This window comes from Prionailurus viverrinus, chromosome A3 (genome assembly GCF_022837055.1).
Source record: "Prionailurus viverrinus isolate Anna chromosome A3, UM_Priviv_1.0, whole genome shotgun sequence".
Classification (NCBI taxonomy): domain Eukaryota; kingdom Metazoa; phylum Chordata; class Mammalia; order Carnivora; family Felidae; genus Prionailurus; species Prionailurus viverrinus.
Window position 1 is genome coordinate 26,358,117 of NC_062563.1, and position 15,571 is coordinate 26,373,687.

The 15,571-nt window shown below is 61.1% G+C and overlaps 1 protein-coding gene across 2 annotated transcripts in view; it reads left to right on the plus strand.

Moving 5' to 3' along the window:
* Positions 1-795: 795 nt before the first annotated feature.
* Positions 796-15,571, plus strand: part of NOL4L (nucleolar protein 4 like) — a 127,381-nt gene continuing 112,605 nt past the window's right edge. For both annotated transcript variants that reach the window (XR_007151008.1, XM_047853306.1), the window contains exon 1: positions 796-1,177. Coding sequence is in view for 1 of the 2 variants with exons in the window: in XM_047853306.1 (XP_047709262.1) it covers positions 857-1,177 (321 nt within the window). In the remaining variant the exon portion in view is untranslated. The remainder of the gene's footprint in view (positions 1,178-15,571) is intronic.

A 15,571-nucleotide genomic window follows, 5' to 3' on the forward strand; every position in this document is an offset into this window, starting at 1 on the left:
GCCCGCACTGGACTAAAATCGGGCGGGGCCGCCCGGGGAGGCAGGGACGCGTGTGGCCAGGCGGGGTCTGCGCCCTACTCCCTGCGAGACCGCCGGGTCCGGGCGGAGCGCGGCCTGCGAGGCTCCCGGCCAGGCCCGGACAGAGGAACTCGGTCCCTGGGCTGGGCACTGCGCGCCTGCGGCTCCTGCCCTCTCCGCGGCTACGGGCGCGGCGGCCCCGGCGCCCCCAGGGGCCGGGCCGGGGCGGGGTCTGGGCCCGCGGGCGGGCGCGGGAGGGAGGGGGGGGGACGGCGGCGAAGGCTGCGACGCTCTAACAGGTGGGATCCCGCGGCGTGGTGGAGGCGGGCGCGGGAGGAGGAGGAGGAGGAAGAGCAGCGGCAGCGGGAGCCTGAGCAGGAGCAGGATGAGCCGCGCGAGCTGACAGCCGCCGCCGCCGCCGCCGCCGCCGCCGCCCGCGCCCAGGCTCGGTCTCGCTCCCCGCGCCCGGAGCCGCTCCCCGCCTCCCGCCTCCCCCGGCCGCCCGCGGGGCGGCCCGCCCCCTCTGCACCTCCGGGCCCGGAGCTGCCTCCATCGCTCCCGCATCCCGGCCGGGGGGGAGGAGGAGGCGGAGCAGGAGGCGAGCCGGAGCCGCCGCCGCCAACGCCGCCGCTGCCGCCGCCCGAGCAGGACAGAGCGCGCCGCAGCCCCGCGCGTCCGGCCGCCGCCCGTGCCCATCAAGCAGCCGCGCCGGAGCCACACCGCGGGACAGCCCGGGCCGCGGCGCGCCCCGGCCCGGCCCGGCCCAGCCCAGCCCAGTCCCGGCACCGGGCGGCCCGGCGGCCGGCCCGCCCCCGAGGGCGCCGGGCGCGGCGGGAGGATGCCGAAGCCGACGCTGCTGCTGCGCGGGGGCTGGGAGCGCGAGCGCAGCCCCGGGGACTCGGAGCTGGGCCGCCAGTTCCGGGACTGGTGCCTGCGCACCTACGGCGACTCGGCCAAAACCAAGACGGTGACACGCAGCAAATACCAGCGGATCGCCGAGGTCCTGCAGGGCGGCGGCGGGACCGGCGCGGGCAGCGGCCCGGCGGCCGGCGAGAAAGGCAAGTTCCAGTTCTGGGTGCGCTCCAAGGGCTTCCGCCTGGGCAGCGGCCGGGAACCCAAGATGGGCCAAGTGGTGTATGTGCCGGTCAAGACGGGCTCGGTGAGTGCGCGCGCGGCGGCCGCGGGCCGGTCCCGCCGCGGGGCTTGGGGCGGGCGGGGGCGGGGTGTGGGGGTGTGGATGTGTGTCCGAACGTGTGTCCCTGAGGTTGTCCGTGGGTCTGGCCCGCCCGGGGCGCACGCGTCTCTGCTCACCCGCCTGCCCCGGCCCGCCCAGGCAGCGCTCCGGGTTCGGGGCGTCCCTGCCCCCCTCTGCGCCGCTGCCCGGGCCGTGGCCCTGCCGAGCGGGCTGTCCCGGGCTGCTCACCCCAGCATGTTCCGTCCTCCCGTCCCCTCCCCCCGCCAGCAGGCGGCTGCTCCGAAGCCTGAGCCTCCCCCCAACCCCCCGCCCGCCCCGGGGCTGCCTGTCCCGGGCGCCTCGCGCTCCCGCCCCCGGGCCGGCTGGGCGGTGTGTGTGTGTGTGTGTGTGTGTGTGTGTGTGTGTGTGTGTGTGTGTGTGTGTGTGTGTGTGTGGAGGGTGGTGCTGCGGGAGGGGGGGCAGGGGCAGCCACGGGACGGGGAGTCCACTCGGCTCCCCAGCGCCAGGGTGGGGGGGGGCCCTCCAGGGCACTGTCTCCCAGACCCCACCCGGGGCTGGCCCGGGGAGGGGCGGCCCGAGCCGCAGCCTGGCGCAGGAGCAGCCTCGCGCGGGTGGGTGGGGCGCCCCCTCCGCCCCCCGGGCCCCTAGCTCCCCCCCTCCCTGGGACGGGGGCGGCCTGACCTATCCATCCCCTCCCCTCCCCCGTCCCCGGGGCCGGCCGGGTCCGGGCGGGGTGGCGTGGGGGAGGGGGCGGGGAACCGCAGCCGCCGGGAGGGAGGAGGCGGGCGGCCGGGCGGGGGCGTCCCCTCCGGCCCGGGGCGCCCTGGAGAGGGCGTGTGGCGCGGGCCCCGCGGCTCCCCCGCCGGGACCTCATTGTTCTGCAACGGGTGGGGGCTGGGGGGGGCGGCTGCTCCCGGGGCGCTGCTGAGCTTTGAACTTTCCGTCGTGGAGACCCTCCATTAGTGCGTTCAGCCCCCGGCCCGGCCCGGCCCGGCCGGCCTCCCTCCCTGCCCCCCTCGCTCCCTCCCCGGCCTCGCCCGGCCCGAGCGAGCGAGCGAGCGGGGCCGCCCCGCGCCGGCCTCCCTCCCTCCCTCGCTCCCCCGCTCCCCCCTCTGTGCTCCTCCCCCGTCCGGCCCGCCCGCCCCGCGCTCAGCCCCGTCCCCGGCCGGAGCGGGCTCTTCACACACAATTGATTCGGTCGTTACGAAAAGTGCACTTGTCCCCTCCCCCTCCCCCTCCGGCGGCCGCCTGGGCCCGGCCCGCGGGGTGAGGGGGCCGCGAGGGAGGGAGGCGGGAGCCGGGGAGCGGATCCGGAGGCGCCTCCCCCCCGCGCCCAGGGGACGGGGCTGCAGGCCGCGGGGAGTGGGGAGCCGTGAGCGCGGAGGGCGGGCGGCCCATCTGCGAGGAGCGCTGATAACCGCGCCGCTGCCGCTGCGGCCGCCAGCAGCCCATCTGCGCCGCTGCCGCCTCCGGCCGGACCCGAAGCATGGGGCCGGGCCGAGGGGTGCGCCGGGGCGGGATTCCCGGAGGGGGAGGCTGGAGCAGTGTCCCACCCTGCGCGAGTCAGGGACCCCCCCCCCCCCAGCCCCAATCAGTGCTCTCCCCCAAACCCGGGGAGTCTGGATCATTGTCCCCTCCCCTGATGGAGGCAGGGACCCCCCCCCCCAGCCCAAATCAGTGCCCACCTTCCCTTAAGGGGAGTATGGGTCAGTGCCTTTCCCCAGCGTAGGTCGGTCTTCCCCACCCTGCCTTCCTTACCCCCTTGGGTTCTCCCCCATCTTGGGCTAGTGTCCCCAATCTAAGTGTGGTTTTTCCAGGTCAGTGGCCCACCAGGTGGTTGACTGGATCTGTGCCCCCTACCCTGTGACAGTGCCCTCAGCCATCCAGGCCAGTTAGCACCTCCTACTCCATCCTGGTTATCCCTCCCCAGGGAGCTGAGAGTCTTGGCTCAATCTTCTTAGCAGGCAGCAGGGTCCCCCACTCTACCCACTCCTGAAGTTGGGAGGCAGGTGACCCTCAGAGTTGGCAGCTGGCTCACTGCTTCTCTGCGTGGGTTTACCTCTTCCCTAGGGAGTGGGCATCCTGGGGCAGTCTCCCTATCCTCTTAGCGATACTGCTGTCTAGGCAGAGCAGGGGTGATTTCGAACCAACACACACACACACACACACACACACACACACACACACACACACACACACCCATGCAGGCCACACGCAGAAATTCAGTGCTAGGCCTGGGTTCCGGGTCCTCGAAGTCCAGCTAGTCTCTTCAGACCCTTCATGAGGCCCATGCTGACCTGCCTTGTCTGCCCCTGGCATCAGGGGCCTCATGAGGCTCCACCCTGACTCCCAGACCAATAATAAGCCTTCCCCAAGGGACCACCTGCCTGGGAGGCAGGGAAAGGGGACCCAAGTCTCCCTGCCCAGGCTGGGGGGTGGGGTGGGGAGGGAGGGGGGACAACGAACACAGCAGAACAGACGTACCCTCCTCTGACAGCCTGCCCCTCCAGCTCCCTGTGCCTTCTTGCCTGGCCTGCTGGTCCCTAGAGAGCCTGTTAGTTACCTGCCGCTCACCCAGCCAACTGGAGCCAGCCGCAGGAGATGCCCCTGGTCCTGCCACCCCCCTGTCTCCAAGCACCTTCCTGGGGCTCAGTTATTATTATTTTTATATTTCCATTTTTCTTTTCACTGATCTAAGAGGAACAAATCCTGCTGGGAATTCTGGGCCAGCCATGGCCTCTTCCTGGGAGAGGCTGAATGGGACCTTCTTTGAAAGGTGCAAAGGACATCCCCTACCTTCACTGGCCTACACACACACACACACACACACACACACACACACACACACACACACAAAGTTGCCATTGCCTCTGGTGGCAGTTGGGAGACATCCTGTAGTTTTGTCCTGGGTGGGTTTTTGTGAAGGTCATTGGGCCTTAAACCTTCCTCTGAGGCGTTTGTTCAGTGCCCACAGGCCTGGTATTGGGTATTGGGGCGGGTCAGACTCTGCCTGCTCCTGGGCGCCCAGCTGGTGGGGGAGGTGGGCATCTCGAACGATGTGATAAAGAAGCCCGCGCACGGAGCCACCAAGGGAGGGAGGACAGGCAGACCGATTTCAGGCAAGAGGGGGTGTGGGAGTTGGGTCGTCCAGCAGCTGAACAAGGGCCCCCGGCGCGGTGTGCGGTCCCAAGGGTGGCCATGGTATGTCATCTCTCTTCCATGTTGTTCTCTGGCTGCCCCCTCCCTGGGCCCCCTTTCCTCCTCCCACAGCCATATGCGGTGCTATGGTCGGGCCCTTCCCTAGTCCCGGCCGGCCGGCCGCGGGTCGATGATCTGACACCACTTGTCCTGTCCCATCTGGCCCTGAGCTTTTCTGGGTGTGTGTGACAAAGGCTTAATCTGTCCGGACGGGCCCAGGGCGGAGAGGAGGGCGAGGGGAATTGCTCTGTGCCGGGGCCTCCTGCAGCTGGGGCCCGGGCGGGGGCGGGGCGGGGCGGGGGTCGAGCCAGAGCCTGGGCGCGGGGGAGAGGCAAGTTGGTCTTCAGTTTGCAGGTTGTCACAGGAAATAGAAGTGGAGGCGGAGGGCTGAGGGCTGAGGGGAGGAGGGCGGAGTCCTCCACCAGCGGCACGGGGCGCTCTTGGGGATAAGATCTTTTTATGACAAGAGCCAGCCGGGGCCTCCTGACTGGGCAGAGCCTGGTTAGGATTTATTATTTCTTGTGTTTGGCCTGCTCCAGCCTCCGTGCGCTGCCACGCAGGGGAAGCAAACCCCTTGGACGCGAGACCCTCTAAATTCGTTCCAGCGTCGACCACAAAGTGAACCAGCCCCTTTCCTTTTCCCCTGGTCTCTTTGAGTGGGGCTGTCCCTGGGGCCTGCAAGGGCCACAGGTTATGAATGGGGCAGGGCCCCGGGCCATCTGTCAACTCCCAGGACCTCCTTGGAGATAGATGTTCTCAGCTCAACTCTACCATTTTCCGGATGGGAAGACTGAGGCCTCGAGAGAGGCGGTTTCCATTGGTAGGGGGCAGGACTGGAATGCAGATTTCTGTGCTCCGCAGTGGGCGTTGTGGGCCCATCACAGGCCATGAATCCCCCCATTAGAGCCCCATTCCCCCGAGGGGAAACGCCAGCTTGCCAAACCCCACTGTCAACATTAGGCTTTTGCGAGCCGGACCCCAGGTGTTCCGCTGGCCAAATTGACTAATGGTGGTCTTTTCCCAGTTTGCAGACAACGTTCATTTAGTGGAGAGCGTTTTCTCAGTCTTCGGTCTTTCTCCCCAGAGCTTTTGTGTAAACCTTTGGCACCTGCGGCCACTGGTCTGGGTGGGAAATGGCCTCTGACTTCGCACAGTGTAATATACGCCATGACCTTCGCTTGAATTCCTCGATGTTTCTTGCTTTTCTCCAAGTTATCACCACACTGACCATTTCTGCGTCACCTACTATGTGCCTGTCACTGTGCCGAGGTGCTGACATACACTAATTTGTCAGATTCCCAGGATGGCCCCTGGGGGTCAATGACGTTATTTTCGCTATCCTTCAGATAAGTGAACTGAGGCTCAGCAAGGTTCAGAACTTCCTTAGCGCCATGCTGCTGACAGGGGCAGGCCCTGAGCTTGGGGACTGCTTGCACACATCTCCATTCTTACCTCATCTGAGGGGTCTTGCAGCCTGATCCATTGGAAAGCACAGGTCCCTTTGTGACAAGCTTTCAGTCCATTACACCTTAATCTAAATTATAGTTTATGAGAATCCCTCTGTTCAAGATGTCACAGGCTAGTGCTTGAGGCAGGACTGGCTCCACACTAGGTGTCAGGGGACTTTCCTGGGGCTCACTAGGACGGAGAAGGGGTGAGAAGAAGGGAGGAGGCCTGGGTCCTGGGGGACTTTTGAGGAGAAGGTTGACAATGGCATCTGGTGTGGGCCCTGTTCAGATTTCTCCTGAGTGTCAGAAGTGGGCAATTTTGTCAATTAAGCCTCGGTGATTGGGGCAAATGTGGTCTCAGGCACTCTGGGGGCTCATTTTGGAGCCTGGGTGATGCTGGAGGATCAGGCTCTGCCTTCCTGGGGTCTCCCCTCCAGGTCCTGGGTCACTCTCTGCTGGGCATGAGGACAGGATACCCCTTTCTTCCTTGGCTAAAACCTGGCATGGCCCCAAAGACTGCCTTCTTGTCCTGGGATGTCTGAAAGTCAGGAGGCCCATCTAGGACTCTAAAAATGCTACTGGAAAGACTGGGGGGTGGGCAGCCTGTGTCTGGGGCTGCCCAGGGATGAAGGTCGAGAGCTTGACTCAGCCCCAGGCCAACTTGGGCTTCTCCAAGCCAGCTCTCTACTTAGAGATTGTGGGATTGATTGAGTGTTGTGCACAGGTGCGTGTGTGCTCATGGGGTAGAGCATGTGTGTGCATGAGGAGGCTGTGTGTGTGTGTGTGTGTGGCAGTGTGACTGTGTGGGTGTGAGTGTGCTTGTCCATGTGCAGGCTGGGGATGCTCGTGTGCCCGGGGCAGTGTGTGTGTGTGTGTGTGTGTGTGTGTGTGTGTGTGTGTACAGGTGGAGGGGAGACTGCGTGCTTGTGAGTGTGTGTGACCGTGGGCGTCTGTGTTGGCAGATGTGCAAGCACCTGGGGTGTGGGCATTGGCAGAGCACGAGCGTGAGTGTGTGCGTGCACACATGTTCAAGCTCCTGTGGAAGAAACCCCATCAGTCTGGCAGTGCAGTGCTGACAGGGGTGTCCTTCATCATAACAGAATCGGCCCAAGCTGCCGTCCTGGCCCCCACTGCCCCCGGAGTCTCAGCAGCTGTGGAAGTGAAGTGTGAGGGAGGCAGTGGACAGGAGAAATGATGCCTTGTCCCTGTCCCCATGACGGTGGCCAAGGCACCTCCCTGTTTCCAGCCTTCCTCAAGCACCGTGGAGGGTGGGTATGCCCTTCTGGGAGAGAGGGCTCAGCCTACTAGAACAAGGACTCCTGAGTCCACTTTCTGCCCCTACCCCACCCTGACATACACGGGAGGGGAAGGGCCTGGGGTTTCAAGACCCAGGCCCCTGGATTCAGATACCACCTCTGCCCTTTCACCAGTTTGACCTTAGTTTTCTCATCTGCAAAATGGAGCTGATAATTCTGTCTCCCTCATAGCACTGGTATGAAGATTAATGCATGAATCAATGCAGAACCTGAAGAGTGTGCATATCTTAGGAAATGTTAGGTGCTCTGTGATCTCACCGGGCCTCAGTTTCCTCATCCAGAAAATGGGGATGGTGATGAAAGACGTCATGGATATTAGATGGAACAGTGGAGATAAAGCAGCCAGCCAAATCCCTGTCACATAGTTGGTGGGCAGTAACTGTTAGTTCCCTGGAGATTGTATCTGAGTCATTTCTATGTCTCCAGTGCCGTTCGGGGTTGGTTAGTGTATTGAATTGCACAGAACACTGGAAGAGCCTTGATGAGGGGCATAGGCGTGGCATGAACCCCCAGGCCTGGGGACTTAAAAGCTCAGGGTCTCTCTGCTCTGGTCAGCTCCTGCCCTGCTCTGAGCTTCCGTTTCCCTAGTTATTACACAGGGACTGCTCTTTTGGTCCCTCCTGCCCCTGAGTCCCTTCCTGGTGCTGGGTGCTGGGTCCCAGAGGTCAAGGAGAGGGGTGTAGAGGGGTGAGGGTGGGGACTCTACCAAGGCCTGTAGGCATCTCCCGGGTAGAAAGGTAGTAGGATGAGCATTCTGGAGGCCTTCTCCTTTCCACCCCTCATCCCCACCCCTGCTCCCATCCTGTTCGACTTGGGTCGGCTCTGGGATCTTAGAACACAGTGAGGCTTCTTGGGCAGGGGTCTGAGCACATCTCCTGGGTTTTCTAGCCCCTGCCATGTGCCAGATACTTTATTTCACTTAATTGTCCCTAGACTCTGTGAAGTGGGTGAGAACCTGACATCAGGGAGGCCAGGGAACGTTCCGAGTCCCTCTGTGAGGCAGTGGCGGGGCTTGGGTTCCATGGCTATCCGACCCTAAAAGCTACAGGGCGTGGAGGCAGGGGTCCACAGGGGCCGTAGCTCTCCACCTCTCTGCACCCCAGGCTCATGATGCCCCCTCGTCTGATGGCAAGCCACAAAAGCTTCTCAGAGCTCGAGGCATCCCCCCACCTGCCCAGACCCAGCCTAGTGGGAGACAGATGGCACCCCTCCCTTCCCTGCTGGCTTCCCCACCCCCTCACCTCAACTGTTGCTCCAGACCCGACCCTTCTCCCCACGAAGTCATCCACTCCCTCAGCATCCAGTCCTCTCACCAGCCTGGGAAGGGGGGAAACAGAACGAGATCAAGGTCCCAGAAAGTGCCAGAGCTGGGGGTGAACAGGCAGGCCCCAAACCTGGCTGGTCGCACATTCATCCACTCACCCTTCACTTGCTCTCTTGCTGTCCCCGTCTGGGCAGCCCCATCCTGCCCCTGCTCCCACACTCCACTGAGGACTCCTCTCTTCCTGCTCCTCCTTCCCCATCCAACTCATTTGCAAATTCTGTTGGTTTGACCTTGCAAATACATCTCAGGTTTTACCTTCTCACCACCTCCACTCCCTTCAGCCTCCCCACTGCATCCACTCTGACCCCCCCCCCCCCCCCGCCTGTAGCCCCTCTGGCTCACGCAGCCAGAGAAAACTTTGCAGAAAGGAAATCAGATTCTCACCTGCCTCTGCTCAGAACCCTCTAAGACAACCGTCTCACTCAAAGCGGGAGCCAGAGTCTCTCCTGAAGCCTCCAAGGTCCTGTATGATCTGCCCCAGCTGCCTGCTGCCCTCACCTCACTCCACTCTCCCCTTGCCCATTGGGTCTCAGCCACAGCGACCTCTTTGCTCTTCCAAACACTACCAAACACAATCCTGCCCCAGGGCCCTTGCACTGGCTGTCTCCCCCCAGCCTGGAATACTCTTCTCCCATATCTCTACGTGGCTGGTTCCTCTCCTCTTTTGGGTCTCTGCTCAAATGCCACCTCCTCAGAGAGGCCCTCCCCAATCACCTAGTCAGGACTGTTTTACCATTTTAGGTCCCTTGGACCCTTTTCTCACCCCTTTCTTTTTTTTCTTTTTTTTAAGTTTATATTTATTTTGAGAGAGAGAGAGAGAGAAAGAGAGAGAGAATGAGTGTGGGGGAGGGGCAGAGAGAGGGAGAGAGAGAATCTCAAGCAGGATCTGCCCTGTCTGCGCAGAGCCCCATGTGGGGTTCGAACTCACAAACCCCTGAGATCACGACCTGAGTCGAAGTCGGACGCATAACCAGCTGAGCCACCCAGGCGGCCCTCTCACCTCCCCCTTTCTATTTAATCTTTTTCTATAGCTCTTATCCCCCCTGCCCCCGACATTAGGTATGTTTTTTAGTTTATAGGTTTAGTACCTGTCTCCCCACAAGGCTGTGAGCTCTGCCAGGGCAGACCAGCCTGTTTGGTTCGCTGCTGTGTCCACAGGACATAGAATAGCCCCTGCCCAAAGGGACTGCCCGCTGTGGGGGGCAGCAGAGCATGGCTTCTGCGCTCGGAGGGCCTCGGGAGCCCCCAGGCCCAGACTGTCCCTCCTGCCCGAGAGAGTCCAGGGAGTCCTCAGGAAGACGACATTTGAGCTGGACCTGGAGGGCCCGAACACATTTTTCAGCAAGAGCAGAACACGAAGGAGCTCATTCCAGGGGGTGGGAATGCGAGCAAGAGCTCGGAGGTGGGGCAGGTTTTCACAGGTTAGCGCAGGCCGTGGACGGAGGCGACTGGGGCCACGTTCCCGGAGCAGCGTGCTCCGCAGAACATTGCACATGGGGTGGGGGTGGGCAAATGGTCAGATCAGCTCGAGAACTGCTGTGGGGTCCTGAGGGGATGAGCTGGTGAAATCACTTGGAGCCAGATGGGAGAGAAGGATCTGGAAAGCCACTCAGAGGAGCTGGTGTATCCTTATCTCCTTGTGTCATCGTGACGGAAAGCCAGGAGTCCACAGGAGGGTTTTTTAGCAGAGGGGGAGATAAGGTCAGATTTGGGTTCTAGAAGGAACCCTCGGAATGCCGGGCAGGAGGGAGACATATTCCATGTCGGGGAAACAGGAGGTGAAGGAGTTGTGAGGCGCAGAGAGGGAAGGCCAGCCTGGGACGAAGAAGAGGGGTTGCCTCCCCCGTAGGACAAGACGTGGAGTGACTGGGACCGAGTGACAGGGAAGGTGGGGAGCAAGGGTTGTTCGAAGGTCAGGGTTGACCCAGTTTTCTTCCATGGAAGCGGGGGAGGTTAAGACACCAGGAATGTGGACAGATGTACAGATCTGGGGTGAAGGCTCAGGGGCCAGTGGGTGGAGTCCGGGAGCTGTCCTTAAGGCCAGCGGCATGTGGCAGTGGGGGGCTGTGGGGAGCTGGTGACTCAGGGCTCCGGGGGCCAGCTCGGGAGTCATCGTGTCCACGGGGCCCCCTTCCCAGCTTGGAACCTCCCGCGCCCCGGCTGGGACCCGACTGCAGGCTCCTGGGAGGCCTATGCTTGGGTGGATGACTCATCGTTTTCTCGGCATCCCCGGGCTGAGAAAATGTTCAAGGAGACATGGGGCCCTTCCTTTGGCAGTCCAGGCCCTGACTGGATGCTGGCGGGTGGAGAAAAGCGCACTGGGGCCTCATCTCCAAGCGTCCTGAGGGCGTGTCTCCAAGAGCCCCTGGCTTCCACAGTCTTGCGCGGTCCTCAGCCACCCTGGGAGGCGGCTATGACCCCATTCTACAGGTTAGCAAACCCAGGCAGAGCCTGTGCGGGCGAGTAGCTAAGGAACCTCTTGGTGCTGCAGTTCTCCACCTGAAAAATGGGTCTGATGATTGCCCCTCCCTCCAACAGGTTTGTTGGGAAAACCCAGGGAGGGAATCATGTGAAATGCTTAAATAGCAGCGTTGTCATTTTCCTAGGGACAGGGAGAGGCGTCTGCCCAGGCGATAGGGGCTGTCTACGGATAGAGCGAAAATAGGGAAGACCAGAGAGTAACATGGCCAACAATAGACCTGAGTTTGGATCCCAGCTCCGTCGCCAGCTTCTGGTTCTGGGCAAACGGCTTGCCTGCTCCGATCTCTTGCCCCCCTTGTGTAGAAGTGGGTGATAACCCACATCCTGTGGAGTAGCTGGGAACATGTCCTAAAGCCAAGCCTGGCAGGCAGGCCACAGAGCAGGGCCTGCCGCTCCAACTCGAGGGCCCTTGGAAGACCCCTCTTCCCAGTGCGAAGACCCCCAAACCACATAGCATGGGTGGTTAAGAAGGACTTTGTGGGGCAGTAGGAAATGCCAGGCCAAGGGGAAGAGAGACGAGAGCTCTCGCACCTCAGAGGGTTCCTTCTGGGAAGGCCCGTGGATGGGGGAGCCTCTCTGGGAGCTCTGGAGCTGGGACAGGAGTGGGCTGGGGCAGAGGGTTTTATGTTGAATGTAAGGCCCCTGCAAGTCACAGGAGGAGTGGGGCATGTGGAGGCAGGGGCTGAGTCCAGGCTCCGCCATTCACCGCTGTGCAGCCTTGGGCGAGTCACTTCCCCTCTCTGAGCCTAAGTTTCCTCATCTGCAGGATGGGGTGATGACAGCCGTGGCTTCACTTATATCTCCCTTCTAAACTCTGTTGTCTGATACAGAGGCAACTATCCCGGGGTGTGGACATAGTGGAGCCCTCGATGAAAGGGAGCTATAATTAGGATTCTGGTTGTGATTGAATCAATAACCCCAGAGCCTGTGATGAGACTCGGTGAAGCGGTGCTGCTGAGTGGGGCTTTGGAGCACAGACTGGCCCCAGGTTTGAACTGAGCTCTGCGACTCACCAGCTGGGCGGCCTTGAAACAAGTCCCTTTCCCTCTTTGAGCCTTAATTTCCTCCTCTGTAAAATGGGCCCAGTGGTATGACTGCTCTCACGGGGTTGCCATGGGGAGGTGCAGAGAGACTCCATGTCAGGTGCTCAGCACAGGAAACAGGAGCTTTTGTCTCTTATACCTGCAGTGTGGCTGGGGCCAGTTGGACCTGGGATACGGGGTCTGGGGCAGGGCCGGGAGAAGCTAGAGCGGAGAGGTACGGGAGAGGCAGTGGGCTTCACCGGGTCCAGGCTGCCCACTTTGGAGCTGAGAGCGAGCATGCTTCCTGGGCCAGAGAGCCCTGGGTTCAAATCCTGCCTTACCCACCAGCTGTGCAGCCTCAGACACACCCCGCCCTCCTCTCTGAGCCTCTATGTCCACGTCTATAAAATGGGGATACTAATATCGGCCACCTTTCAGAGTTGTGAGGATAGTTTGAAATACACGAAGGACACAGGGAACTTCTGCCGCTGAGCAAAAACAATGACAGTCGTGACACAGCTAGTATTTGTGGCCCGCTTACGAAGAGCCAGGCACTCTGTTAAGCACCGTCTGCACATGACTCCATGGGATTGTCCAAACGTGGCTCCCTTTGTGATCCTCCTCTTGCTGATGAGGATGTTGAGGCTCAGAGAGGTTGAGTAACGGGCCCGAGGCCACACAGCTGATAAGAGGCAGAGCAGGGACTTGAGCTGGTGAGGTTGTTGTGTCCTCAGCTCCCCGTATCACTCAGCCTCTTGACAACAAGTCTCAGATCCTGGGGTCCCTGTGGTATTCCACAGGCTTGCCCAGTGCCCCTTCCCGGGACGGAGAGGCGGTCGTGAGTCTGTCTGGCAGAGTGTGCTGACCCTGGGACGCGCTGTTTAGGTGCAAACAGGATCTACTGGTAGGGTTGACTCTCAGGGTCGCCGAGGGATTATTTGGTTCAGGGAGAGCCAGGTTATGGCATGGGGCCACGTAGCAAGCGGGTCGGCCGGCACGCTGCACTGCAGCTGACCCAGGGGGAGCCTTGTGCCCACCAGCACGAGGCAAGGCAGAGCTCAATGCCAGCATCACACGCAGCCACCAGCAGCCCCGGGAGGAGGTGGATGGCCAGTGCCTAATCTGGGTGGCACGGAGGGGGGTCAATGGAGACTAGGGAGGAACTAAGGGAGGCTCTTACGAGGAGGTGAGTCAAGACATGGGAGATGTCCTCCCGGGACAGGGGAAAGCGTGCTGTGGACAAAGGGGTGCAAGAGAAGTATGTTTTCGAGGTGATGTGCATACGTGACTTAAAGCAACAACCACGAAACAGCAGCCACCAAGGGGGTACAAAGTGCCCGGCCCACCCCATCGCAGGCCACCTAGTTCCCTGCCCAGAGGGATCCAGTCCCTTAAGTGTTCTCCCCGGTATACTTGGCTCTAAGCTGGGCTGCCTGGGTTTGAATCCTGAATCCACTATGCACTTGCTGTGTGACTTGGGCAACTTACTCAATCTCTCTGTGCCTGAGTTTCTACACCTAAAATGGAGGTAATATGAGGGCCTGCTTCTCTGGACTGTTGTGAGGCTCAGGGCTCTTCGAGCCTGGCTGAGGTGGGCCCGTGGCTGAGGGCTCCATGAGTGCCGACCATCCCTACTGCTGCTGCCGCCGTGGCTGGGATCACTGTGGCGTGCCCATAGCCGTGCACGCCATGCGTGTGGTTTTAACGCCCCGCTTCCCTTGCAGGTCCTGAAGCTCAGTTTTCATGGCTTCTGCCCTCTTAGGCAAGAGGCAGAGGTGAGAGGCCAGCCCAATGGCCCTGGGTCTTCAGAAAGGCCTCTGATGCGGAGGGGTTTCTGACATTGACTGGGCCCCAGGAACTAGCCACTTGCCTCATCCAGGGCTGGGGGCCTGGGGACTCGATCCCCCGTTCCTGTGCTGGGGACATGAAGTGGCGGTGGGGACGGGAAGGATGAGGTAGGCTGTGGAGAGAGCCCTTGTCCAGGCTCAGAAGATGGTGACCCTGCCTCCCTCCTCTGCCACTGCTCAGCCCTACCATTGCTGAAAAAGTTCCCGGCTCCTTATCAGGATGGCAGTTCAGCCTGTGGTGGGGATCCAAGGCAACCCTTCAGATGTGACAGGGCCTTGAGGCTGTTCGTGCGGCCCCTGCCCTCGGGGGATTTACAATTGAGCCGATGGTGTCATTTATAAGATCCCCAGGTAGGAGGTATTAACATGTAGCTGAGGATAACCCAGTCCTGGGTTCAAATCCTAGCTGTGCTGTTTACTAGCTGAGTGACCTTGGGGGAATTGATTAACCTCCCTGGGCCTCGGTTTCTTCCTCTGTAAAACGGACATAACAATAGAACCTGCTGTGTTGGATGCAGCGTGAGAGGCTGAGCTGGGGGGTGGGGGCTGGCTCACAGCAAAGCTCTGAGATCAGCGGCGATTACGATTATTTTAAGGAACTCAGCCTAATACAAGAAACCACTGGCAAACAGTGCGGGGCTGCAGGCAATCCATTCACTCACCGATTCATTCATTCAAAAATTTACTAAGCACCTACTACGTGTTGGGAGTGGTGAACGGGACAGACATGATCCTTGCCCTCCCAGAGCTGGGAGTCCCAGGTACCCACACGGGCTGGTGGCCGGGGGCAGCCTAGGGCCTGATGTGCCATCCAGCTGGTTGGCTCAGGCAACCCCTGGCCCTGTTGTACCAGGCTTGCTGAGCTTAAGGGGGCTGCTTCTGCCTGGTGGCCCCAAGCTAGCCCTGCCATCCCCATGTCTGGCTCCTCTGGGTCCCCCTTTCCCAGGGAGGTAACCTCTGGGGGTTGTGGGGACCGCAGGGCCATTTCTACCCCCCACCCCAGTTCTTGTCACCCCGTCCCCAGCACTAGCTCATTGTCCTTCCTCCTATTTCCTCCCTCTTCACACAATAGCTAAATGGCTGTGTTAAAAAGGCAAACTTGACCATGTTCCTTCTCTGCTAAAACCTTCTTGTGGGTCCCCTTCAGCCTCTGAGCAAAGGACACCAGGACCCACCAGGCCCAGCTGTGGCCCCTCTCTCTACCTGTGGGCTCCTGCTCACTACCTTTAGCCACACTGTCCCCCAGGCTGCTCCCCCAGCCCTCACTGGGCCCTGCTACATTGTCACCTCTGCAGTGAGGCCCTCCCTGACTGCCTTTCCAAAATGCCTTTTGTCCCCATGTTCTCTGCCCCTTCCTCTAACTTTGGAGCCTTTATTAACCTCTGACCAGTGCCGTCTTTGTGTGTGAGTTCCTCTTGGGCTTTGTGAGGACCGGGATATCGGCTATCTTGCTCACTGCTGTGTTTTTAGCACCTGGTGCCTAGTCAGCACTCAGTAAATATTTGTTAAACAAATGTCTCAAACCTTTTCATTCTCCATTTTGTGCCTCAGTTGCCTCCTCTGCAGAACGAAAGGACCAGGGCTGTTGCAGGGCTGACATGAAGGCTGGTGCAATGGTCAGGGTCCCGTCTAGGGCCGTCTGACCTGCCTGACAAGCAGGCTCCTCCAGTCTTAGGGCTGAGGGAGCCAGAGGCGGCTGGCAGGGTCAGCAGGCGGTCACAG